At 38.3% G+C, this 27,159-nt stretch overlaps 1 protein-coding gene across 17 annotated transcripts in view; it reads left to right on the plus strand.

Moving 5' to 3' along the window:
- The window catches only part of PTK2 (protein tyrosine kinase 2), a 261,253-nt gene that overhangs the window by 178,085 nt on the left and 56,009 nt on the right, over nt 1-27,159 (plus strand). For 10 of the 17 annotated variants that reach the window (XM_060775934.2, XM_067467264.1, XM_067467263.1 and 7 more), the window contains 9 exons: nt 1,605-1,661; nt 3,494-3,514; nt 4,579-4,676; nt 8,009-8,093; nt 13,778-13,878; nt 16,145-16,260; nt 19,213-19,313; nt 20,676-20,765; nt 24,482-24,686. In XM_060775934.2, the coding sequence (XP_060631917.2) occupies nt 1,605-1,661; nt 3,494-3,514; nt 4,579-4,676; nt 8,009-8,093; nt 13,778-13,878; nt 16,145-16,260; nt 19,213-19,313; nt 20,676-20,765; nt 24,482-24,686 (874 nt within the window). Of the gene's footprint in view, nt 1-1,604; nt 1,662-3,493; nt 3,515-4,578; nt 4,677-8,008; nt 8,094-10,608; nt 10,616-13,777; nt 13,879-16,144; nt 16,261-19,212; nt 19,314-20,675; nt 20,766-24,481; nt 24,687-27,159 lie in introns of those variants that run through there. The other 7 variants (XM_060775923.2, XM_060775922.2, XM_060775931.2 and 4 more) reach the window with 2 other exon arrangements.

Raw genomic sequence — 27,159 nt, forward strand, 5'->3', positions numbered from 1 at the left:
AATCCTGTAAGTGATGGAAGGTTGAGAGAGACAGAAGTAGAGAAACTAAGCTTTATAGTTGAAAGAGGGGTTGAACTTTGCCTTCTTGTATCCTGTTATAAAATTTAATCTACCATGCTGGATTGGAAGAATTGAAAGTAGTTTTACAAATAGAACAAGAAAAGCTTTAGCAATCATGTTTTCAAAAAGTTTGAGAGGGCAGGTTCAAAGTGGGTGGGGAGGAGGAGAAGTGAGAGAACTTACCAACAGCTTCTCTGAGGAAAGTTGTGTGTTTTTTAATTTTTTTTTACTTGAGTTGTAAAATTTGGCTGAGATTCCAATATCTCTGAGAAACAAAAAAAATCTGTGAGAAAGCAGAACTTGAGTGGGAAAATTTAGCATTCTCTTTTCAATCTGTAACATGAAAGGGTTGTTTAGGAGGAAATGTCAGTGTGACACAGAGAAAGAATGGAAAGAACCTGAGAGAGTAAAGTAAATAAAAATTGGAAATACAGATAGTCCCCAATTCCCAGAAATCACAGCCAGTTAACCAGTTGTTAGGATTTCTGGAAGTTGAAAGACAAAACATCTGGGGATCCACAGGTTGAGGGCCTTTGGAGTTTAGAGTGTGTATGTCTGTATATGTGTGTGTTAGTGTTGAATGGTTAACTGCATCCTTCTGTGATCTAAACCAAACTTGTCAGCAGTGCTACTTGTTTTGACATCTTATTCATTCAGAGAGAGAAAGAGACAAAAAGAGATTCTTTCATATGTGTCCCTGCTCATGTAAGAGTCCTGTTTCATTCTACCAACCCAAGGGATACATTGTTATCATTGACATAGTAGTCTGGAGCAGACTTTTATAAACTATTTCCTACCCTTATTATTAATGGCAATTAGCTCATGATGCACTACTTTGAAGTATCTTTTATAGAACTGAATTTTAATGTGTGTTTGTAGACTCTTTATAGTATTTGTGTGCTTTTAACTGTGGTGTGACCCACCTTGAACCGTGGGGAGAGGCGGATAAGAAATATAATAATAATAATAATAATAATAATAATAATAATAATAATAATTTTCAGTAACCAAGAGAATGAAAAGCTATAACAATTGAATTTCTCAAGAGAGGATTTGCAGTCCTTTAAGCAACCAGAAAAGAAAAGAAACCACATACTGTTTATACTATAACTAAATGTTACACACTTGTTCCTGAATCATCAGACCTTCCTAGTGCAAATGATCTACAAAATTAATCTCTGTCAGTTCCCCCTACAAATATTCTTCATTAGAGTCTCCACCCCAATTTCTTTTGATGATGTGGATGAGCTTACTCATATTTTGACTAACAGATATAAATAGGGAACTGTCTCTAGATTAATAAAGAATGCATTCAGTTTGATTCTCCAATCATTGAAAAAAAAGAGTCTGCGTAGTGCAATGAGGTCATCTTTGTTTCCATGAATAAGTTGCACGTGGGGAGGATTTAGCTATAATAGCTTAAACAGATTTAAATAGAGGTGAAAAAAGTTAATTATTTGGTTTTTTTGATGGAGAAAGTGAGTGGGGGGCAACCAATCAATGTTTCCCCTCTCAGATTGAAAATGTTGTGTTTCTTCTTTCAGAAACAGATGACTACGCAGAGATTATAGATGAAGAAGATACTTACACGATGCCTTCTAGTAAGTGAATGTGTTCACTCCATATATTTTCATGTCCATTATTGAAATAACCCTTAGAACGTCAGTGAACAAATTATGTAATGAGGAACTTTCAATATCTGCCAGTTTTGGCCCAGTGACTTCAGTTTTTTGCCTAGTTTTTTAGGCTGTGTAGTCTAGTGTGATATAATTTTGCTTCTGTATAATTAAGGAATCTCATTGAAATTGAAGTAAGTGAATGCACAAAAAGTATAGACTTCCTACAAAAGAGACAAAACTTCAATTCCTGAGTATACTAAAGCTATCAAATATTAGAAGAATTAAAGAAGGCAAACTCTTCCCTAATTTATGGGCATTTTCTTTCCACACATTGTTTGCCTCCTTCGTATTCTTACTTGGAGATCCGCATCTGCTGGAAGGTACCCAGAGAAGCCAAATTGGAACCTCCAATCTAGGAACTAAACCTTTACTTGACTGTTGTGTGTCTACTATCAGCTTCAGTTGCATGCTTGGAAGGGTTTTCTGGGAGAGTTCTCTATTGAGGCTGTCTGTAAAGCTCTGCAGTAGCTAATAGGGTTTAATTGATCCCAAAGGCTTGTGTACATCCAGCTTTATACAACAAACATACCTCAAAACACTTTCCCAGTCACATTGCTTTTGGAATCCTATCAAACTACTTGTTCCAGATGTGGTTTGATAGTCACCATAAGGCATGGATAAGGCTTTGTCCTTCCAGATTTTTGCACAGCAGCTGCCATATTCATTTCCCATTGATCATTTCAGTTGGATTTATGGGAGTTGGCCCCATTCTTCAAGGGGCAGAGGTTCCCTACCCCTCACGTATATAGGTTGTTGTTAGAGTAATTAATAAGCTTCAAAGTTGTGGAATAACATCTGAATAAGGAACAATCTTGTTCAAGCTCAGTCAGATGTGATCAGCATATGGATGGGAGCTTTGCTTGCCCAATGCAGACTCAGTATTAAAGTACTGGTTATTGGTATAAGAACACAGCAAGTTTCAAGACTCTGTTTGTCTCCTCAAGCATCATAAGAGAGGAAACTTTTAACTTAATTTGTAATTTCCTATTGTATCTTAACTTGAAATAATATAGTTTATTGTGACTGATTAGTTCAACATCTTATATCTGGACCAGCATATTTATTTCCTCTACCGTCATCATTATATTGTACAGATACAGATAGTATTCATAATCTTTATCCCTGCCTTTTTAACAATGTTTTCTGAGTAAAATATAGTTCAGATGTAATGAAAGCATGAATTTATTCAAAAACAGAGGTGGAAGATTTCATTCCTCCTCCCCCCATTTAGAGAGGGAGAAAGGAGAGGAACTATGGAAATAGTGGTTTAAGTCTCTCCAGACTGAGCCTATGTGTGGCAGCATGTGTTTTTGAATATGTATGTATAATATTTATATTCTGCATTTCTACTTGCACAGGAGCCAAGATGGTTTGTAAGAAGGGAATGATATAAATGCAATAAGTAAAGCTCCCTGAGAAAGAAATAATGTGTTGGATTTTGTTATTGTTGTTGTTCCTGATCATAATTAATGAGATGGTAATGAGAGTGTAGAGCGCATATAACAATTCTGTCACAAAGCATGCTGTGCTTTGAAACAAAAACAAGGACAGAAGTTATGAATAATGTCTTTGTATAATGTTATGAAGACAGAGGCTGAAAAATACAGATCAGGGAGCTCACAATAACTTGGACGATGAAATCTGTGTGGGGTGGGTTTTCTTTAAAAGAAGAATTAGATTTTTTCCAACTGTATCCTGCATTTTATAAACAGTTTCTAAGCAAGTGTCTGATTTTTCTCTTAATTGCACTACAGAAAGCTATGGAATAGATGAAGGTAACAGGAGATCATTTAATATCTCTGTGCTTGCAACTTTGGATTGATGTGATTTTTTTTAAAAAAACGAACTTGACTTTGCATTAATAAAGTGTTTGTTGGCTTAATTTTATATGGCTAAGCCAATATCTTTGGCATTTAAAAAATGGAAGCTGAATTATTCCAACACACAGGTCACTAGGAGACTTCAAGGCCATTTCTGGTAGTTTCAACCATTTTTATGTATTTGTTGTAAGCAGGGGTGTAAATGTCATGTTCCAGCGTGAGAATGGTGCTGATTTTGAGTCATGTAGAACATTCCTAGTGTTGAAACAAGAAATGTAGCTTGTTTCCCTATAAATATTTTATGTTAATCATGGAAATAAAAGAAGTGAAATAAACTATTCCCTTAGAAAAGCTACCGCTTTTCTTAAAATTTAGCAATCCAGTAAAGAAAATAAGTAACACACATTTATTATATCAATTTTACATCAAATTTAAGTAGATGATTATGTATGAGTAATTTTTGCCACGTAGATGCTGGTTTTCATTTTTCAATACCCTAGCCCCTTTCTCATCTTTTTGTGTACCTCTTAAAAAATACACTTGGCTAAATCACTGATTTTCGGTGCATGTTTACCTGGAAGTAAATTCCATTATGTTCAATTACACTTTGTCCCAGGATTGAAGCCTCCAGACAGCCCAAATACTGTATAGTGGAGAACTCTTAATCATACTGTTCGCAGAGGCTAACACATAAGCTACATGTGATCTTGTGGGTCATAATCTAATTAAAATGTTTTAATTAATTTATTGCATTAATCTCACTAAACACATTGAAACTAATTCAGTATGTCTGGATTCCATAGCATCCTTTTCAAGTTTTTATTCAAACAGTTGTTTAAGCGGATTCCACTGTACAGGCAGTCATATTATATAGATCGTGTGAGGCAAATTCTAATATATTTTCCAAATGCCAATCATTTTGTGACAGTTACTTTTGAAATTTTGGGCATTTTGTGGATTATTGCAGTTGAAAGCTTTGTGTCAGTGAATTGAAATTTAAATGAGTTGTCTTCCAAAAGCTAGGGATTATGAGATTCAGAGAGAACGGATTGAACTAGGACGCTGCATCGGCGAAGGGCAGTTTGGAGACGTTCATCAAGGAGTTTATATGACTCCGGTAAGTATTTTTTATATTCTCACATGTTATGTTGCTTCCTCCTTTCTATATTTTTACTGTCGAATGGAAAACCCTCACATTTTATATAGGTTGACAAATGCTAGTAAAACAAAGAAGGAGGGTGATTGCAAATGGGAACTAGATAAAGGTAAAGGTTTCCCCTGACATTAAGTCTAGTCATGCCTGACTCTTGGGAGTGGTTCTCATCTCCATTTCTAAGCCGAAGAGCTGTCGTCACTAGACGTCTCCAACGTCATGTGGCCAGCATGACTGCATGGAGTGCCGTTACCTTCTTCCGGAAGGTACCTTTCAATTTATTCACATTTTCAAAGTGCTGGGTTGGCAGAAGCTGGGCCTAACAACGGGAGCTCACCCCACTCCCCGGATTCAAATCGCCAACCTTTCGGTCAACAAGTTCAGCAGCTCAGCGGTTTAACCTGCTGTGCCACCAGAGAGCCCATCAAATGGGAACTGTCACAGGCCAATTTCTGTTCTAGTATCTAATATTGGAAGTGGAAAACCTCTTTGCCTTATATGTTTTTATATCATTTATGGAATTAAGATATATGATCTTCTCAGCAGGCTTAGTTTCCTGATTATTTGTTAACCCTGGCTCTTTCACAGTGGTAACCGTGAGAAGGACTCATAAGAAACAATAAAGAAATCTAGAGTATTATCATGACATTATGTCCCATTCTCCTATCTTTCACTATAAAGAAGGACAAGAACGAAAAGAAGCAATCCAAAATATTCCTGAAGGGTTTATTTAAAATTGCATTGCAGTTTCCTATCAGGGAGAAATGCTGCACAAAAGTATCACCATCCTGGTGGTCATTGTATGTGAACCACTCCAATTGTTTAATTTTTTTCTGCACCTATTGTTGGCAGTCTAGTGTTCTCAAAATTACAGGTTATGAGATATCTATCTATCTATCTATCTATCTATCTATCTATCTATCTATCTATCTATCTATCTCCCAGCCATAAAGCACAGTTAAAACATGTAACTCAAATTTAGAGTGTGCCTAGTTAAGAGCATGAAGCATACATTTTAAAAACACTGTCTTCACTGCCTTCTGAATGGAAGAGAAGAGGTGGAGAAATTCCACTTTGCTAAAGCTCCAGTGGTTTCAATTTATTTATTTATTTATTTGTTTGTTTGTTATTTAAACTTATATGCCGCCACTCCCCTGGGGCTCGGAGCGGCTTACAAGACTAGCTAAAATCTCACAAAATTTGCACTTTACAACATGTATTTGGTACCCACTTCTTGAACCTCAAATTGCAAACAAAGAGGGAGAATATTTGATGCTATCAACTTATTTCATACTTATATAATTTCATGCAACAAGGCACCTTATATTGTAATTCACATTAAAAATGTTTACAAAATTTAAGTGAATGTTTATTTTATAAATCTGAATGGTCCTGTGAAAATGTTCAAACAATATCTCCATCTCAAGTATGAAAAAAACTGTGTTATTTCATTCTGCCACATGAGAATGAAACAAGCAACACATCCTTATCAATAATTGAATTGTCAGAAAATTTCCTGTCCCTCCTGTTGTTTCCAAGACCTTGATATGAATTTATTTAGCACTTTCATGTAAAAAATGTTAAACAGCACACAGAACGAAAGGAAATCCTAGCATATTCAATATGCCAAAGGTTGCAAGATCGAGCCATAATAACTATTGCTACAATCGTTGGGGACCAGACCCAGAGAAAGAATTACAACCAGTAGAATCTGTATTCTGTATCTGTATTCTGTTTCTAGGCATAGTGTTTTTAAGATGGTGTTTTTTTGGAGATATTAGCCAGTGTGATTAACAATTGACAATAGGGTCGGCATTGACATTAGGGTCGGTGATTAACAATTGACAATAGCCTCGATGATGATGCCATATATCAGAATGGTATCATCACTTCCTATCCCCTCTTCTTCAATTCTAAATATGTAGAATGGCGAGAACCTAAAACTGGTTCCACAGAGAGAGGAATATATAGTGTATATATGTGCAGATTTTATTTTACTCCGCAAATTTTATTTCAGCCTAGCATTCACTGACTGTGACTGATCTTTAGTGAATGTTTTGTTACTGTGTTTCAAGGTTCTTCAGCCATAAAATTGGACCATGTCCTCCAAATTGTATGCAATGTGTTTTATATGCCTTTGGCCTATTTATAGTTTATAGCTTTCTTCACGGGTCTTTTCTTCTGTAGCTATTTATTTGCATTAAGAGTATAAAGAATATTTACATATTTTCTTGTCCCTTCCTTGCTTTATCGAGACTACACTGTGTTAGAACAAAAAGACTTTCCGTCTTTTTGGTTGTTGGTCCAAAACTGTCTTTGGCAAAAACACTGTATTTTGCACACAATTCAATTTCCTCCCACAAAAATGTGTTCATTGCTGAATAATAGTTTTTGTTTAGGGTGTGTGTGTGTTGGGGGGGGGGGAATCCTCTTGCAATTTTTCACAATAAATTACTATAATATTTAAAGTTTCCCCCTAAGTGACAACTTTGGCACTTACATCACATTTGAGGTCCTGGATAGTTTGGCAAATCTATTTTGTGCCAAGCCACTTACTTCCTTGACAGACTTTTTGCTGCCTTTCCCTTGCCAAGTGTGCTCTTGTTTCAACTGTGAAAAATTGGAGACTATGTAAACTTAACAGTAACATCACAGATAAGATAGTCTATCCTTGATATTTGCTGTAATATGAATTGCTTATAACAATATTTTACTTTATGTACAAATGCAGTGTGTAATAACCATAATTTATTTGGGGAAAAGAACAAGATTTGGAGAATCTGTTTCCACCAGTTGTACATTGTCTTAACTATTATACACTATGATATAAATACTTACTAACAGGGATAGTAAGTATAATCCCCTGGCCTCAGAGATGGACATATAAACAGTTGCAACTGGTTTCAAATCAGAACTGGACTAATTGTCCCAAATTAGTCCAGTTCTGTGCCAAATCTGGGAGCTTCAGAAAGCTTTGGGACATCCTCTGATTTGATTAATGAGGAGCAAGGATGTGTTAAGGCAGGCCAACCAGCCTTGTGTGTCATGTGGATACTATGGGGCATTTAACCTCTGCCCCATGTCAATTTGCCCCATGATTTAGAAGACCCAGCCATGGAAATCCATTGGTCACTTTTGGCATGTCACCACTCTCAGCCTCTGAACAGATCTTGCAAAGAAAACCCATGACAGGTTGCCATAAGTTAGAAACGATATGAAGACACACAACAACAACAACAATGTTGAGCAACATGTGATATGTTTAATTTTACAACGTGGGATTTTTGTCTTTACAGGAGAACCCTGCCATGGCAGTTGCAATCAAAACATGTAAAAACTGCACCTCAGACAGTGTGAGAGAGAAGTTCTTGCAAGAAGCCTGTAAGTTGTTAAAATTCTTTGTTTTATTTACATGTTGACAGTCTTCAGAGAGGTAGTTGTGTGAACTTATTTCCGTTTTAGAAAAAAATACTAATTATGGCATCTTTCAAACTAAGATATGTTGTTAGGGTGAGTGTCTGCAAATTTTCCAAGTGCATAATGAGCGTACAATATTAAAACCTGGACATGGTGATATAGTTGTGGGAATGGTATCAGAGTGGAATACAGAAAATGCCAATTGTAATGCTCATAACTTTGAAAGTGATGGTTTCTATGCTGATTACTGGCTTTTAGACCAATTCTATGTTTAGAAAGTAAACGGCCTTTATAGGAGACTTTCATAGGAGTAACACATACAAAACTCTGGCACTTGTGAATGTTGTTTTTTTAAAATTGTGTTTGTTCTTACAGCAATGCATGCAATTACTAGGTTCTTGCGGGTTTTTTCGGGCTATATGGCCATGTTCTAGAGGCATTTTCTCCTGACGTTTCGCCTCCATCTATGGCAAGCCTCCTCAGAGGTAGTGAGGTACTCACTACATCTGAGGAGGCTTGCCATAGATGCAGGCGAAACGTCAGGAGAAAATGCCTCTAGAACATGGCCATATAGCCCGAAAAAACCCGCATGAACCTAGTGATTCCAGCCATGAAAGCCTTCAACCATGCAATTACTGTTTATGTATTACTACTGTTGGCTCTGAGTAGTTGCATCACTGTTAGCATAAAATGTATTACCACAAACTTTTTCTTCATTCAAAGCAATACCTATTTTTAACAAAATCATGCATATTCTTCTCACATCCTAAGTTCCTGTGGTATGGTGTTATGCAACTTCAGGCTTTCCTTTTGTTCCTGATCACATCAACAGCTAAAGGTCCTTTTGGCTTGAACCCAGCTGCATCATTAGCCACAGTGCTACTGGCAGTTGTCCTCTGCTGTATCCCAGGAGCTCATTGAGTGCCACCCAGCTTGGGAATTTCATCTTCTGGCATTATCTCTTGTTTAATTTTGGATTGTCTCATTATAGGTTTTCATGGTGAAAGATCTTCAAAGGGAGATTTACTATATCTCTCTGTGCAGTACTAACAAGGGTTAGTTACGATACGACTGCGTTGCTTTTGAGAGATCCTCTGCCAGTGTTACTTCCCCTCCACTGTGGCCCAGTAGCTATTTGGCACATTTAGTCTGGCATCTCAGCAAAAGCCTGTTTGACATGGGAGAAAGATGCTACCAGCAGCACTGCTGCCATCAGCATAGCCTCATACCTCACAGGAGCATGCAGTATTGACACATTAGCATAACTGAATTTTCCAGTTTAGTTTCCATTTAAAGGTGATGCTGATTTTCCTTCCTAAGGAGATCAGAGAAGTTTTCTGTAAAGTAGTGCAACAGACAATAACAAACAAAAATACAATTTATGGCAGGGCTCAACAACATTCAATGAAATGTTTGAATGGTGGAGTGACACAGCTCTCACCAAGGGAGAACTTTGTGGGATGGTCACTTTGCATAGCTGTCTCACATGTTGTAGTCTTAGGAATACCTGGAGTTCCAAATTGATGTCTTATTCTAGTTTCTGTTTAGAGTTTTTGGGAACATAGCTTTAGAATACTTCTGTCAATGTGTAGATTAAACACTGAATACTTTACCAACCTAAGTTTTTGCCTCATTAGCTTCAAGCTTTGACTTTGTATGTTCTAGTCTATTCATTGTTATCAGCAGACTTATTTATTTATTTACTCTTCTCAGCCCTCGGGCGACTCAGAGCGGCTCACAATAGCAAAATTCAGTGCTTAAAACATCATAAAACATCTGAAAACAATTTAAACAGTAGCATTATAACAATACATGAAACATCATATAACATCTCATATCGTCTCATAGTTAAAAATCAAGATCCAGTCTCATCATCCAATTGTCCCATATTCCTATATTCGTTACACTGCCTATTCAAATGCATGCTCAAACAACCAGGTCTTCACTTTCCTCCAAAATGCTAACAGGGAGGGGGCCGATCTAATTTCTGTAGGAAATCCCATGTTGATGTTTTTGATTAGGATGTTTTTGATAATGATGAATTGTGGATTATTTTTACACTATGTCTTGTATTTTGCACCTGTTTTTCTATGTTGTACACCGCAATGAGTCGCCCCTGGGCTGAGAATTGCAGTATATAAATAAATAAATAAATAAATAAGGGCATTCCACAGCTGAGGGACCACCACTGAGAAGGCCTTGTCCTCTTGTCCCCGCCAAACTTACTTGTGATGCAGGCGGGATCGAGAGCAGGGCCTCCCCAGACGATCTTAACGTTACAAGTTACAAGTCTTTTCTCCCCCACATTTTCCACACACATGTAGGAATAATCTGGGGCATGGCACCTTGGCTTCTAGGGAGAGTCCAGTTCTGATTTATTGTAGGAACCATATTTCCCTTTTTAGCAGTTCACAGTTCACAGTATCCATAGAATCTCAAATAGGTCCATGTGGAAGTTTTCTGTTTTGACAGTTTACAAGAAGCCTAGTCTGTCCTTATGATCTCACCCCCTAAGACAAAATCCACTCAAAAAAGATATGAAAACACAGAAAACCAAGAATTGCTTCCTACTATGAAATTGAAAATGCTTTGTAGGAAAAGCACATTGATGGAACTGTATTAAAAATCTTACTTACAGTTGGGAAATATATGGTAGATTTGGCCTTATTTCTCTGGAATGTTGGAGAGAAAATCAATTTCATTTAATTCTCATGAGATAATTTTTTAACCGAGGACAAAAAACCCAGTTAAATGAAGGTTATAGCAATTTAAACTCTGGCTATGCTAATCAAAAGAAATAACTGGGTTTATATTTAGAAACTTTAACTTTTCCTTAGTGTTTCCATGCGGCTGAAAGTAGTTTTCTTAGTCTATTCTCCTATAGGTCAATTTTGTCACATCTTGAAATTAAATCTTAAACTTCTTGCATTTGAAGTAAAAGTGTGAATATTCAGAAGGATATTAGTGTTTTTAGGGGTGTGCGAAATGTCAGAAATCTGTTCTCTTTTTGAGGGGTGCCCCCGTTGTATTTTCGGGAAGATTCCAGGAGATTAGACGAGGGGCCACACGAATTCCTAGACCAGTGTTTCTCAACCTGGGGTCCCCAGATGTTTTTGACCTTCAGCTCCCAGAAATCTTAACAGCTGGTAAACTGGCTGGGATTTCTGTGAGTTGTAGGCCAAAAACATCTGGGGACCCTCGGTTGAGAATCACTGCTCTAGACTGATTTGCATTGCTTACAGATAATTTTTGTACAACCCCCATTCAATAATATTAGAATGAAGGCCATACTGAAAGTAGTGGTTGGTGGATCATAACTTTTTTATCTACAACGTGGGGCACATGCAGCAATGTCCACACTAGTGATGTGGACTGTATGACTCAGAGGCCATGATTCAGTCCTTGGTTTTGCAACACACCACTTGCTTTCGACCAAAGGCATTCAGAATCCAATAGTTGGCACAAAGGACTATGGTGAATATCTCCTGAGAGGACAAGGGGATAATTTTGTTTGATTTCTTCAAGCATGAAAACAATAAATGATGACTACTACATTTCATCACTCTGGAAACTTTGAGAAACCACCTGTCAGAAAAGACCACAGAAACCGCTGAATGCAAGCCAGTTAATTCACATTAGTGCATGAGTCCAGACAACTTCAGCTTTATCATAGGGTCATAGAATCATAGAATCAAAGAGTTGGAAGAGACCTCATGGGCCATCCAGTCCAACCCCCTGCCAAGAAGCAGGAATATTGCATTCAAATCACCCCTGACAGATGGCCATCCAGCCTCTGTTTAAAAGCTTGTACTACTGGGGTGATCATTGGAACCACATCTTCCTTATAGCCCTGATCTGGTGTCCTCAGCTTTTCACTTTTTCAGTCGGAGGAAAGAAAACCTTCAGGGACAGTGCTGCGATGATGTATGCAAAGTAGAAGATGTTATCAGACATTGTACCAGGGAGTGCCTGAAAGATTTTTTCTTAAGTGGAATTGATGAGCAGGTTCAGAGGTGGCATCATCACTGGAGATTTTGAATAATACCATGTTGTAGAGAAAGTGTTACTTTACACATGCTTGTAGTTGCATATGTCTCATGCTGTTAATAATGTAGTTATGACTACAGGCTTGCTATGAATTATATTTTGCCTTTTTGCCCTGGATATTTAAATACTTGGTGTGTTACTATGGGTAATAATAAAATTTGCTTTGAGAATGAATTTTATTGAAAAGCTGGTCAGAAGCAGCAAAAGCTATTGATCACAAACATCCATATTTCAGGATGTTTTTGCATATAAACTGCTCCACATACATCATGTTGTAAACTGTAGGTATCTGGTATTTTGACGGCATGTTTGAATGCTTTTATCACAGGAGAGTCCATGTTATTAGAGGTGTAATGTTAGATATTTTTCATGCTTCTTATTTGGGATATGAAGATATTTCAGCACTCAGTAACAATAAATTCCTGACAAGAATAATACAGTTTTCTCACCTTCCAATGTATAATTTTGCAACTCTTCAAAATGTCGCAGTGCACTTTACTCATAAACTCTGAGTAGTAATAAAACAATTTAAATGGAGGAATGGCACACATCATTTGTAACAGCTAAAAAAGCATGAGGTACCAACATAAACCCACTGCTTTTATATATGATCATGGAATGCTTCGGTGCATGTCATAAGATAAAAGTCTGTTATTCTGCATTCAGTTACAGAATGCTAGCTCTTAATCAACATGAGTAAATAGATGCATATTTTATTATGTACAAGGTAATGCTATTGTGTTGCTGAAACTGATTCTAGGAAAAACATATGCATAAAAATAAGTTTTGATTCACGGTACAGCTCTGAATTATTTTCTTATGGATACCATATGCAAGTCAGTATTTGTGTTATATCCCTGCTACATCATTATGCATCTGTCTGACTAGTGAACCGTTTTGCTCCTTTTACTACGAGGAATAAATAGCTGAATTATTCATAACTCTTATGACTAAATGAGGAGTGCTGGGTTGCAGCACAGCTCTCTGGTTCCACCTCCATAATAATATTTTTGAATGTTTATTTTCATCTTACAGAGAGGTTGGAATTCTATTAAACTGCATAGTTTAGCCCTGTTAATATATATTTCACTTACTAAATGCTTACATGGTTGTTTACACAGTTGTAGCATTAGCTGGTTTTCTGTGCATAATTAGGCGTGGATGTGAAAAGCAACAGATAGCAAGGGACTCTGATCTTTGAAGTAAAATCATTTTCTAGGATTATTGGGTTGTTACCATGACACATGTGATCCTCAGGTTTTCCAGATCTCTTTGGGAGACATCTCTCCAGATAGTAGATCAAAGTAAGAATGGTGTTAAGTACCTCTCAGTTATGAAAAAATTGCATCTGGATAGGGTTGATAAGCCTGTCACACACAGCCTGTTTGAAGTGAACATCACATAGCAGCAGGTCCACATCACGAGCTGATTCACACCCTGCCATTTAGATCAACCCTTTCAATCCTTAGATGCAATGTGAGCTGGATCAAGCAAGATAACCTGCCACATCCTCAGCAATGTGGACACTGTATTGTATGATATGCTTCTGACTGTTCTGATTTTGTCTTGTGGAACTGTGTGTCTCTTTCTCTCTCTATTAGTAACCATGCGCCAGTTTGATCACCCGCACATTGTCAAGCTGATTGGTGTAATCACCGAGAACCCGGTCTGGATCATTATGGAGCTCTGTACTCTAGGAGAGGTAGGATCCATTGATAAGCACATTATGTTAGGCTCATCAAAGCTTCATAAGATGTCACGGAGGACTGTTTGTTTTGTCACCCATGCATGTCGTTTGTGTGTTGGTCTTCGAAGCAGTCCTCAAAAGATTCTGCAGCTGCAGAACCAATGCATTCAGATTCAACCCTGAAGAAATTTGACATGATGTCATTGATGATGAGAGATTAGCAGAGGTTTGCCTTGATGGTGACTTGAGTCATCGTCCTCAATGGGAGAATTGAAACTGAACATAAATTACAGCTTTTGCACACACTGCATAGGAGAGGAGTATTGATGAGAAGCAGGTTGAACCTTGTTGCCTTTGTGGTGGAACTGTTCTTTGTCAACTTGTGTTAGCAGGACTGTGAATTTTACAATGGAGAGTTGAGCTGGAATGAATTTAACACACATCCGATTGTACAGCTATATTTGAAATTGTACAATTATCCCTTTAATGCTGTTCCTGGTGACTCTCATTAAACTGCTTTGTTCGTTTCACAAAAATGCTTTGGTTCATGCGGCTTGTTCTTTTTCCAAATGGAATGGTTACCATATGTGCCGATACCTTAGAGCTGACAAATTACGTTGTCATGGTGGAGATAGCCAGCTGAGTGTCACGAGACATAGCTTTATCTTCAGCATTAGCCAGGGGAAATGTTTTTGGTTGCAGAATTAGGTGGAAAGGACTTTTGTCTTACCAGTGACCTCTTGGTCTGTTCGTACATCTGCCACTCAGAAACAGAGAAGCTAGGAAATTCTTATAGAGTTCATCATGATGGAAGATTCATTCTGGGCTGTGCTAATAGGAGGTCAAGTCAGTCAGTATCTATGTTCCCTTCTCTGTTTTAAGGAAACAGTAAAGGTCAAGCAGTAGCAAGGAGAATAAATAATGCCAGGCAGCAAGGCCATAAGGTCTAAAGGACACATTTTTTAAAACAGGCAGACAAAGCTTAATGCTCTCCTGCTTGTGCCAAAGGGAAGACATGTTCTGCCTGTTATCTTCCTGAATACAGCACATCGAAATCCTTGTTTCAGCAAGAGGAGCTCTGCAGGCACAAGGATCAAATCTTTTATTAAATAACTTTTAATCTTTGTTGTTTATATGAAAATCAGTGCATCTATTACGTGTTTGATCTGAACAGTGGTATACATATAAGCACCCTGGCTTGATAATTATTTATTTTCCCTTCTCATAACAAACTCAGCTGCTTCATCCTACCATTTGGAATAACGGTATTATCTTTAGGGAGGGAGTGGAGAGAAAAGGGACAAAACAACCCAGTTAGTACTAAACCTAGTTAGTAGATACAAAATGTTAAAGGTTCATAAGAGGTGGAATAGTTGGGCTGATGTGACTTTTCTGGGCTGTCTGACCATGTTCCAGAAGCATTCTCTCCTGACATTTCACCCGCATCTATGGCAAGCATCCTCAGAGGTTGTGAGCTCTGTTGGAAACTAGGCAAGTGAGGTTTATATATCTATGGGATCATGTTCAGGATGGGAGAAAGAAGGCAAGTATGAATGTTGTAATTGGCTACCTTGATTATCATTTTATGGCCTTGTAGCTTAAAAGCCTGACTCATTGCTGCTACAGAGAGAAGCCACTGAAATCCACAAGCATGTGGATAATTTCAGCAGAAAGGAGGAAACCATGAAAATGACCAAAATCTGGCTACCATTTTTAAAAACTCTAAAATCAGCACAGTAAATAAAGAGCAACACTCAAAAAGCAGGGGAATTCCAGACAAGAATCAGCCAGGGCCAGCTAACACCTCTAAACAAAAGGTTCTCCCAGGCAGCAATCAACCAGGCTTTGAAACTGCAGGGCCATTAAATGCTAATCAAGGTGGTCAATTGCTACATTCAAACTTGCTTCAAGCAGACAATATTTTTTCTCCACAGATATATAAACCCCACTTGCCTTGTTTCCAACAGACCTCTCAACCTCTGAGGATGCCTGCCATAGGTGTGGACAAAATATCAGGAGAGAATGCTTCTGGAGCATGACCATACAGCCCGGAAAACTCACAGCAACCAAGTGATTCCAGTCATGAAAGCCATAGACAATGGTGGAATAGTTAAATGGAGACGTGAGAAATTAGTTGATTCTCCAGTGAATAGCCATAGCTGGCCCAGAACCCTAAATAATCTGTGGACTGCAAGTTTTATAGGGGGTCCCACTTGAATTTTATTTGGTTCTCTGTATCAGTATTTAGTCTGACCTTTTTATCTCTCCTTCATCCATAAAGCTGAGATCATTTTTGCAAGTAAGAAAATACAGCTTGGATCTGGCATCTTTGATACTGTATGCTTATCAACTTAGCACAGCACTTGCGTACCTGGAGAGCAAACGATTTGTACATAGGTAAGTCAATCAATAGAGTATATGGAATTTTATTTTAAATACACTGGAAGTGTACATATAGTTGTCAGTTTCAACTGTGCTGGGTGCTGAATATACTGGTTAAAGGATAGGTTTTCAATCTAAATTTTCCCTCTCATATTGCCCAGGCTGATATAATTTATCCTGTCATGTTTTAAGATGGGAATTAACATATGGGAAAACCCACAAATTACACTATGTAACTCGATTTTTGTTCCTGGTTTATTTCCTAATTGGTTCTATCATAAAAACATGGAAAAAGTGTATTAAACTGCAAAAACTTTGTTTTTGTGGGACATCCTGAAGCACATTTTGCTATAGTTTTTCAATGAATATCTCATTGAGTCTCAACCAATTCATCATAGTTTGTGGCAACAAAGTTTCTGGAGTATAACAGCAACTTTCAAAGTAAGTATTGCACACTGAAACAAGAATACCACTTTCAAACAAGGAACAGAAAACATTTCAAATTTTGTTACATAATGTTATTTGTGTATTTGCATCATTACCATTTCCTTTATGAATATTATTTGTTTTGTTGGGAATCCAATTTACTGAAGAGACTTGGTGAAGAGTGACACCTGCTGGCTGCTGCCTTAATGTTTGTAAAAACAAAAATAGTTGTAGTGACTCAGAAAACACATTTACTGTATCTTCTAGTGCTTTGCAAATGTCAGTTAGAGAACACCCATAGTCTTCAAACTTAAGACAGAGATTTTCTTACATAAAGAGTAATAGGAACGTTAAGCTTACTCTTTATGGTTTTGCTGTCAATAAATTGTGATTCAGTGGATAGAAACAAGCAATCCTGAGAATGAAGATAAGGTTGCATTAAATATACATTGTAAAAGGTGGAATTTGCACATCGTTTTTTCAATGTTCATAGAATTGTAGTTGGAAAAGACATTCTAAAATGCAGGAATACACAATCAAAGCATTCCTGACAGATGGCCACCCAGTCTCTGTTTAAAAATAATCCAAGACTCCATTGTACTTTGAGGCAGCATATTCCACTATCGAACAGCTCTTGCTATTTATTTATTATTTATTTATTTGATGCACTTATTAACCGCCATTCTCAGTCCTTACGGGCGACTCATGGCGGTGTACAGTACACATAAAAGACAGTTACAAAAGGCCAGTATCAACAACATATAACTATACAACAAATACAGACTACACAAAAATCCGCTTCGTCTCTTAGTGGAATCACAGCCAGTCTCATCTTCCTTGTAACATTCCAGTTCTCATTACCGTATTGTTTGTTGCTTAGCACTTAATTAAATGCCCTCTCGAACAGCCAGGTCTTAAGGCTTTTTCGAAAGGACATGAGGGAGGGCGCCTGTCTAATGTGTGCCGGGAGAGTGTTCCACAGCCGGGGGGCTATCAGGAGGTTCTGCCTAAAATTTAGGTGGAATACATATATTACCTTAGCTATATAAATAAAAATGTAATGTTCGTTTCTGGGATTAACATAACTCAAAAACTATTGGGCGAAATGGCACCAAATTTGGACACAAGACACCTATCAGGCCAATGAGTGACCATCACTCATAAAAACACAGAAAAAAACACACCAGAAGAGACTTAAAAAGCCAAAAAACAAAAAAATACATTACAATGCATGCACAAAACCACACATATATATACACAAACACACATATACACAAATATATACATACAAAACACAAACTGGGCCACAGCAACACATGGCAGGGGACAGCTAGATATAAATAAAAATGTAATGTTAGTTTGTAGGATTAACATAACTCAAAAACCACTGGGCGAAATGACACCAAATTTGGACACAATACACCTATCAGGCCAATGAGTGACCATCACTCATAAAAACACAGAAGAGACTTAAAAGCCAAAAAATAAAAAAATGCATTACAATGCATTCACAAAACCACACACACATATGCAAACACACATATATACACATATACACAAAAATAGACACACACAAAACACATATACACAGACTGGGCCACAGCAACGCGTGGCAGGGGATGGCTACTAATATCTATACGTTTTGTTGTATCTGAGGCTGAAATGCTTGCTTAATGAACTTGCCTATGAGTTCATAGGAGGTGAAATGTAAATGGGTGTGTTCCTGATTTGTGACTTGGAAGCTGGCCCCCTTCAGACATTTTTAAAATAGTTATTATTTTAGAAACATTCCTTGCATTGCTGTTTTTGGTACAAACTGTTGAATACTCGCTCAGGGTTGATAGGGAAGCTCTCATTCATATAGCTGATAGGCATATGAGCAATTGAAAGCTGAAAGTTCATGTGCTTTAACAAATGTCTGCTCTTGCTATGAGGAAATCTTTTTTTAGTGGGAATGTAAAATATTTGTGCTTTGTCTCCAAGACTCCATAGGAAATAGACTATTTGTCATAGATATGCTTAAGAAGCTAATCTCTTGCAGTGAAGCAAGATCACTAAACAAGTGCCATGTTTTGAAAGGGCAATTAACATTTTACATAGAAATTCCCCTGGTGTTTAATTGTTTTTCATTGTAAGAGTTTTGGTTATGCACAGAGAACCCTGCATGACCCACTAGAGTGCCTACTCGTTGGAATGGCACTCATATTTGGCTTTTCCTCATATTTGGCTTTAGCTATAAATTCAAACAGATTTTAATGTTATGCAAGAGTATGCAACTTATGGATCTTCCATGTATTAGTGCAGTCCTAGCAATAATGGGTGAATGGTGAGAGTTTATGGAATCTGCAATCTACAGCATCTGGAGTGTCGAACACAGTTTGCCACATATGATATTTTGTGTTATTTAATGTACTTGTCATCTTTTCCAAAAGCTGAAAAAAGCATATTAAAATCTTTGCTGTTAAATGTAGCCTTGATTCATCAGGGTTCTTGTGATGTTTTAAACCCTCAAAGGAAATAAATATTTTTGTCCTCTGACAGGGATATTGCTGCTAGAAATGTGCTGGTGTCTTCCACAGACTGTGTGAAATTAGGTGACTTTGGTTTGTCCCGATACATGGAAGATAGTACATATTATAAAGGTAAAGAAATGTGATATTTCCAAAGCCTGTTGTGAAATAGTCAGGATAACTGCGTGTGCCCGTTGTGCTGATTTTGCCCCCCACATTTGTTTGCCAGAATCCTGTACTGTCTCCACATACTTCCATTTCCCTTTGCAGTACCTCTCAAAATGGTGACAGGGAGTGATAGATGCCACTTTGAGGAACACTGACATTTTGAGTAGGACTGCAAAGAGAAACAGATATTTGGACTTTGGGGAGGAATTGGTCTTAGTCTCTACATAGTTTCCCATCCCTGCAACTAATTAATGAAGCAAGAGTCACTAGGAGGAGATGATAGCTGCCAAATATATTTTACTACCAGTCTTTTCCTCTTTGAAAACATCCTCTTTCCTTAAAATAGTTCACCTGGTTTCTCACTATTCATTGTTAAGGAACTGGAGCAATACATTCTGGTGTCTTTTGGTATCTTTACTGTATGTGAAATAGTCATCTCCAACTCCTGGCCAAAATTTGCTGAAAAATGAACTTTGTAATTTGAAATAATTTTTCTACCAGAGAGATTAAATGGCAGCAAGACCTTCTGTAAACCATTTACAATAGGGCAGTGTGCGAAAGTGGAGTAGAAGAGAAGCACAGTCAAAGGGCAACCTAACCAGTACAATACAATAGCACTGGGATTGTGGCGCAGCTGGCTGAGTGTCAGCTGCATTAAGTTCACTCTGACCAAAAGGTCATGAGTTCGAAGCCAGCCCGGGTTGGAGTGGGTTTCCAACCAATTGTGTAGCCTGTTGTCGACCTTTGCAAACCGAAATACAGTTGCATCTGTCAAGTAAGAAAATTAGGTACCATCTTAAAGTGTGGGGAGGCTAAATTAACTAATTTATGAGGCCATAAAGAAGACTCCAGCAAAGCATTCGAGCGGGGAAGCATGCGGGGAATGCGGAAGTACTTCATCAGCATGGCAGATGGACGATGAAAGCGACAGTGCCCCTGGCGGCCAGAAAAAGTTAAATAGCCTCTGTGTATGTCTGTATATGCTTGTATGTCAAAAATTGGCATCGAATGTTTGCCATATATGTGTACACTCGGCGGAATATAAAAGCTGTAAATAAATAAATAAATAAATAAATACGGCTGTATAGGTTTTTCAGCCGTGCTGTTAGTTATTCTAACATTAATGGTGGGAAAAGCCACTTTTTACGCTGTCTTTGGCATTTTGCCCCCAAAAACTCTCTGTAACAATTATTCACCCTTTCTAAAATGTGGAACAAAATTTTAAAAAACGCATAGGTCCAGTAAGATTCTTACTTGTCAGTTTTTGGAGATAATCAGATGTGTATGAAAAGCAGGTGGCAAATTGTCATTTTCTTTACCCTGTAGCTTCCAAAGGAAAATTGCCTATCAAGTGGATGGCACCGGAGTCCATCAACTTCCGACGTTTTACCTCAGCCAGTGACGTCTGGATGTTTGGTAAGTGATTATCACTTTTCCAGTGAAAAGGGTTGTAGTCTTTTGCCATTACTTATTATGCATTTTCAAATTTCTCATCACTCTGAGAAAGTGGATGGCGAGTTTGCAATTGTTTCGGGGATTTTGAGATGCCATGCATGTCTGTGGGTGTGGCACAAAGACATCAGTCACACCGTATGCTTCATCTGCTAGCCTATGTTTACAGCTGCAAAATAGATCTAGCTACTCCTGTATATATTATCTCCACACTGGAACATAGTAATACTTTGTAAGTGGGTCTTTTCTTGAAACATTTGTTTGTCTGGAATGTAGTGGCCTGTCTACATGGGGAGTTCTTTGTGTTTTGCTTATTTTGGAGTAGCTGCACATGTCAGTTTGCCTCTGGTAGTATACAGAGAGCTGATGTTTGACCTTTAAAACTCTAGGCAGCTTGGATCTTAATGATCTCAATCAGGGTCTTCTTGTAAAAATGATCCCTGCAGCCCCTATGAGGATGCATTGCTCTGTGTTCCGTTTAAGATGGTTCTCTGCCATGACACAGATGATTCTCTAGTAAGAATGGTTTGTTTGATGTAGCCCTTTCTAGGTTTTTGTAGGACACCTAAGACTGATTTTAAGCAAAATAAAAATAATAAAAATAACACTCCAGCAAAACATGTGGGGAATGCGGAAGTACTTCATCAGTTTGGTGATAGTTTGCCTCCCTTTCTTTTAGGTATTATGGTATTATGTAATTGATTTAGCTATTTTATTAGATGCTGTATCTGTTGTTTTGGTTTATAAACCTGTTTGACATTTTATGGATAGTACTTTACATTGATTTAGGACTGCTTGTGTTTCTCCATCAATGCCCCATCTCCTGCATCTTGTCCATGCCTAGCATTATTTTTTAAACTTGAATTACATTTGGCCCAGCCATAGTTTTAAATGTGCACTGTACCTTGTTTAATGTTTATGCTATTTGTGTATGTGATTTATTTTTTAATTGCTTTGTATTGTACCTGTTATTGCTTGTATTGTTTGTATTGCGGGCTCGGCCTCATGTAAGCCGCACCGAGTCCCTTGGGGAGATGGTAGCAGGGTATAAATAAAGTTTTATTATTTATTATTATATTATTATAGTAACATCAGATTTTAATCCTGCCTTGTCCTCTCATCTACATTTTGCCATCAGAACTATTGCTTTTTGGTCATACTTAACTTGTGACGTAGTAGAGGAGGTAGAGCTATAATGATCAAACTATAATAATCCCTTATAATTTATTAATTTATTTATTTCGTATCAAAAGCATTGCATAAATTAGTATAAAACTGAAAAAAATAAAAGGAGTATAAACGGTTAAATATCCTTTGACCAAAAATGAGCCACAGCAACCACATTGTCTGTAGTGTCCAATAATTCTCCCTCTGTACATGAGGCAGCGCATAGTGGACAAGCATAACTATGTGGAGTTGTCTGTTTATTTACCTATTTATTTAAAACATTTATATTCATAGAATCATAGAATCAAAGAGTTGGAAGAGACCTCATGGGCCATCCAGTCCAACCCCCTGCCAAGATGCAGGAATATTGCATTCAAATCACCCCTGACAGATGGCCATCCAGCCTCTGTTTAAAAGCTTCCAAAGAAGGAGCCTCCACCACACTCCTTGGCAGAGAGTTCCACTGCTGAACGGCTCTCACAGTCAGGAAGTTCTTCCTCATGTTCAGATGGAATCTCCTCTCTTGTAGTTTGAAGCCATTGTTCCGCGTCCTAGTCTCCAGGGAAGCAGAAAACAAGCTTGCTCCCTCCTCCCTGTGTCTTCCTCTCACATATTATACATGGCTATCATATCTCCTCTCAGCCTTCTCTTCTTCAGGCTAAACATGCCCGGCTCCTTAAGCCGCTCCTCACTGGGCTTGTTCTCCAGACCCTTGATCATTTTATTCGCCCATTTTATTCCTCCCTTCTCACCCTGAAGGGGAGTCAGGGCGGAGCACAGCATATATACGGCAAACATTCAATGCTGGGACAAGAATTAATATAAATATCAACATTAAAAACATTTGTCTCTATTAAAAATACCCTGTTTAAAACCGTCTTGATAATCTGCATCTAATCTAATTGGCTTGGTAAGGTATCACTGCTTTATTGCACTGTCCCGAAAGCTTGGTCTTTTAGGTCATGCCATTTTGCCAGGTTGTCTTTTGATCTGCCCATTCCACTTCTGAGTCTCTTCAGGGACTTCCAAGTTGCCCATTCTTGGTTTGCCCCTGGAGACAGTCCCTCGTGGTTTGTCTTATAAATTGACCTTATAATGATTCAACTGAATAGAAGCCAAGTTAATGTTGGATTTAGTCCATGGTGTCTAGCAAAGAAAAACTGCTGCATAAGCAGACCAATGTCTTCATCCTTTGGTGTTCATAAATGCCACTCTCTGCTGCAGTTCAGGCGTTCTTTCTCCAGTAATATTCCTTTTTTCAAATTGGGGTGTAAGAAGAACATTTGGGCATAAAGCCTCAGCTGTTTTAACAGCTCTCCAAGGGATTTTGCAGGATTACACGTGTTAGCATAGTTTCAATTGAAAATACTTTGTCTGTTAATAACCTTTTGTGTTTGTCGAAACTTAATCTCAGACTAAAATGCTGTCAGAAGTTATCAACGAGTAAGAACAAGCCTCGGGGAATTAGGGAATGATCTTATCATGATGAACCGGAAAATTGAGCTAGTAGATTGATCTGCTCAACCTTTGGTTGAATGATATGAAAGGGCCTATTTTAATATTTAGGGCACACTTGTTTTGTCTTGTTCATAGGAGACATATTCATTTCTGTTGTTGAGAAATTATATTTTAAATAAAGCATTGAATATGTCTCTTTTTGCTACTTGTGAGTATGTTTATAAATGAAGCTGGGCACCACAATTCAAGAGAGATATTGACAAGCTGGAATGTGTCCAGAGGAGGGTGACTAAAATGATCAAGGGTCTGGAGAACAAGCCCTATGAGGAGCGGCTTAAGGAGCTGGGCATGTTTAGCCTGAAGAAGAGAAGGCTGAGAGGAGACATGATAGCCATGTATAAATATGTGAGAGGAAGCCACAGGGAGGAGGGAGCAAGCTTGTTTTCTGCTTCCCTAGAGACTAGGACGCGGAACAATGGCTTCAAACTACAAGAGAGGAGATTCCATCTGAACATGAGGAAGAACTTCCTGACAGTGAGAGCCGTTCAGCAGTGGAACTCTCTGCCCCAGAGTGTGGTGGAGGCTCCTTCTTTGGAAGCTTTTAAACAGAGACTGGATGGCTATCTGTCGGGTGATTTGAATGCAATATTCCTGCTTCTTGGCAGGGGGTTGGATTGGATGGCCCATGAGGTCTCTTCCAACTCTTTGATTCTATGATTCTAAGCTTGTATTTCACATTGGTCCAGTATTTCAACATATCCAAAGCAAAATTGATTCTTCCATTAGAATCATCTTTTCCATCCTGGTGCGCACCAAAAATTTTGGACAAAAATGCCCTTAATTTTGACAATAGTCCATGCTTACAGACCTTTGGTGTACAGTTGCTCAAAGCAGTTTATCAATGCTAAATGATTGAATCACTCATCTATTTGCCTATGTATCTATCTGAATAAAAATCCTTTAGGAAACTACTAACAGACTGTTTAGTCCTGATACTTGGTTTCACTCTTGGCATTTTCTAAAACATTTTACTCTTTTTAAAAAACCCTTCCCAGGTGTATGTATGTGGGAAATATTAATGCATGGGATAAAGCCCTTTCAGGGTGTGAAGAACAATGACGTGATTGGCCGGATTGAAAATGGTGAGCGGTTACCGATGCCTCCCAACTGCCCTCCCACTCTCTACAGCCTTATGACCAAATGTTGGGCATATGACCCCAGCCGGCGGCCAAGATTTACAGAACTTAAAGCTCAGCTCAAGTAAGTACCCACTTCTTGCATGCTCACATCTGATCGTTTGTGCTGAACTTTCATCAACTGAAAAAAGTGTTTTGAAGGATTGTTTTCATGGGAATTGGAGATGTGGTGCTTTTCTCATGCAAACCAGATTTTTATGAAATGACGATTACTCTTGGAATATCACCATCTAAAATTAAGACTATAATAATAACCATCTTGGACTGAGAAAGATCTGATTCCAATAATAACATGATTATGACTGTTTTCTTCATAATTTTCATCAATGCATGCTCTATATCTGTAAGGATCATTGAATTCTTGCCATATTTCTGAACAAAATATTCTGTTTTGATTGCCTATTTCTTTTTTCTGCACACATCCTCAAACCCTTATATACTGCCCACCTGGCTTGTTTTCACTGGTTGACAGGCCCGTAGCCAGGATTTCCATTCGGGGGGGGGGGGGGGCTGAATCTGAGTCAAAGAGGGTCTAGCCTAGCAAACCTTTTGTATCGTTACCCCAATACCCCCATGCATATGGGATATATTGAGTATGGTGATCAGATCATGATATGAATAAACATAACAGTTTAAATAATGCACCAGTAAGGCCTTTTTGCGAACCACCATGAGAATTTCGGGGGGGGGGGGGGTGATGGAGCCCCTAAAGCCCCCCCCCCCCCCCCCGGCTGCATGCCTGCTGGTTGATAACTATTAATAACTTTTGTAGGCAATGCAGTCATTTTATTTAAATTAGACCAACCAGATAGTATAGACTGTGTTCTACGGAAACTAGTATCCATACTGTTTCTTAATTACCATTAGGAAGATAATACATTTAATGAAATATGCCTTGCTCCAGATATCTGCTTGATACACCTAAAAATATAGGAAAATGTGGTGCTGAACCTTGGATGTTGTCAGAAAACCCAAATAGATGCAGAATTATAGAGATGGACTGAAAGAGATTCTGGAATGTCTGCTGTTATATTTTGAAAAAGCACTGATGATTTCTTCCCTCTGCAAAGAGTTTGTATTTCTTTCCTAATCTATGAAAAGGTCTGCTGGACTCACTTTCACTTTTTAAAGGCCAAGTCAGCCCTTTTAGTTGGGAAGGCGGAAAATTCTATTCTGATGATACAACTTTTGACAGTGAAAGTACAGCACATTTCAAACTTTATAGTCCCATTTGCTTGCAAAATCTCATTGTTTCTCGGTTGTTTAAAATAGTTTTCTCTTTTGCATTTTCTTTTCTTGAATACTTTCCTGAATGAAAGAGTGATCACTTGCTGTATTTATATATCTAGGTATTTGTGTATGTGCCTCAGTGGAGCAGAAGGGTAACGAACAAAATTATAAATATGTAATGATATTAGAATACGATAAGATAAAATAATTAGAAAAGCTTTGTGAGCAGCTAGGTTAAGATTCTTTTCCTAAGGCAGGGAGCTGCTTCTGTGAGCTTAACATGTTTGGGCTTCTGATTTTGGGAGGGCAGGAAAAGGCGAGGAGCTTGAACAGACATTTTAAACTTCTCAGCTCTTCCCTGCCTACATGGACACTTTTGTGGGGGGAAAGCCTTTGATGTTTTGTACACACAATGACCTCTTCCAATGGAAGCAACATAACATGATCATCAAGTTTGCAGATGACACCAAATTGGGAGGGATAGCCAATACTCCAGAGGACAGATTAAAGAGATGGGCCAAAACTAACAGAATGCAGTTCAACAGTGACAAATGCAAGATACTCCACTTAGGCAGAAAAAACAAAATGCAAAGATAAAGAATGGGGTACGCCTGGCTCAAGAGCAGTATGTGTGAAAAAGATCTTGGAGTCCTCGTGGACAACAAGTTAAACATGAGCCAACAATGTGATGTGGTGGCAAAATAGCCAATGGGATTTTGGCCTGCATCAATAGAAGTATAGTGTCTAGATCTAGGGAAGTCACGCTACCCCTCTATTCCGCCTTGGTTAGACCACACCTGGAATACTGACTGTGTCCAATTCTGGGCACCACAATTGAAGAGAGATATTGACAAGCTGGAATGTGTCCAGAGGAGGGCGACTAAAATGATCAAGAGTCTGGAGAACAAGCCCTATGAAGAGCGGCTTAAGGAGCTGGGCATGTTCAGCCTGAAGAAGAGAAGGCTGAAAGGAGATATGATAGCCATGTATAAATATGTGAGCGGAGGGAGCAAGCTTGCTTTCCGCTGCCCTGGAGACTAGGACGCGGAACAATGGCTTCAAACTACAAGAAAGGAGATTCCATCTGAACATGAGGAAGAACTTCCTGACTGTGAGAGCTGTTCAGCAGTGGAACTCTCTACCCTGGCGTGTGGTGGAGGCTCCTTCTTTGGAAGCTTTTAAACAGAGGCTGGATGGCCATCTGTCAGGGGTGCTTTAAATGCAATATTTCTGCTTCTTGGCAGGGGGTTGGACTGGATGGCCCATAAGGGGTCTTCCAACTCTATGATTCTATGATTATATGTATA

The sequence above is a fragment of the Anolis sagrei genome, chromosome 4 (assembly GCF_037176765.1).
Source record: "Anolis sagrei isolate rAnoSag1 chromosome 4, rAnoSag1.mat, whole genome shotgun sequence".
NCBI lineage: Eukaryota > Metazoa > Chordata > Lepidosauria > Squamata > Dactyloidae > Anolis > Anolis sagrei.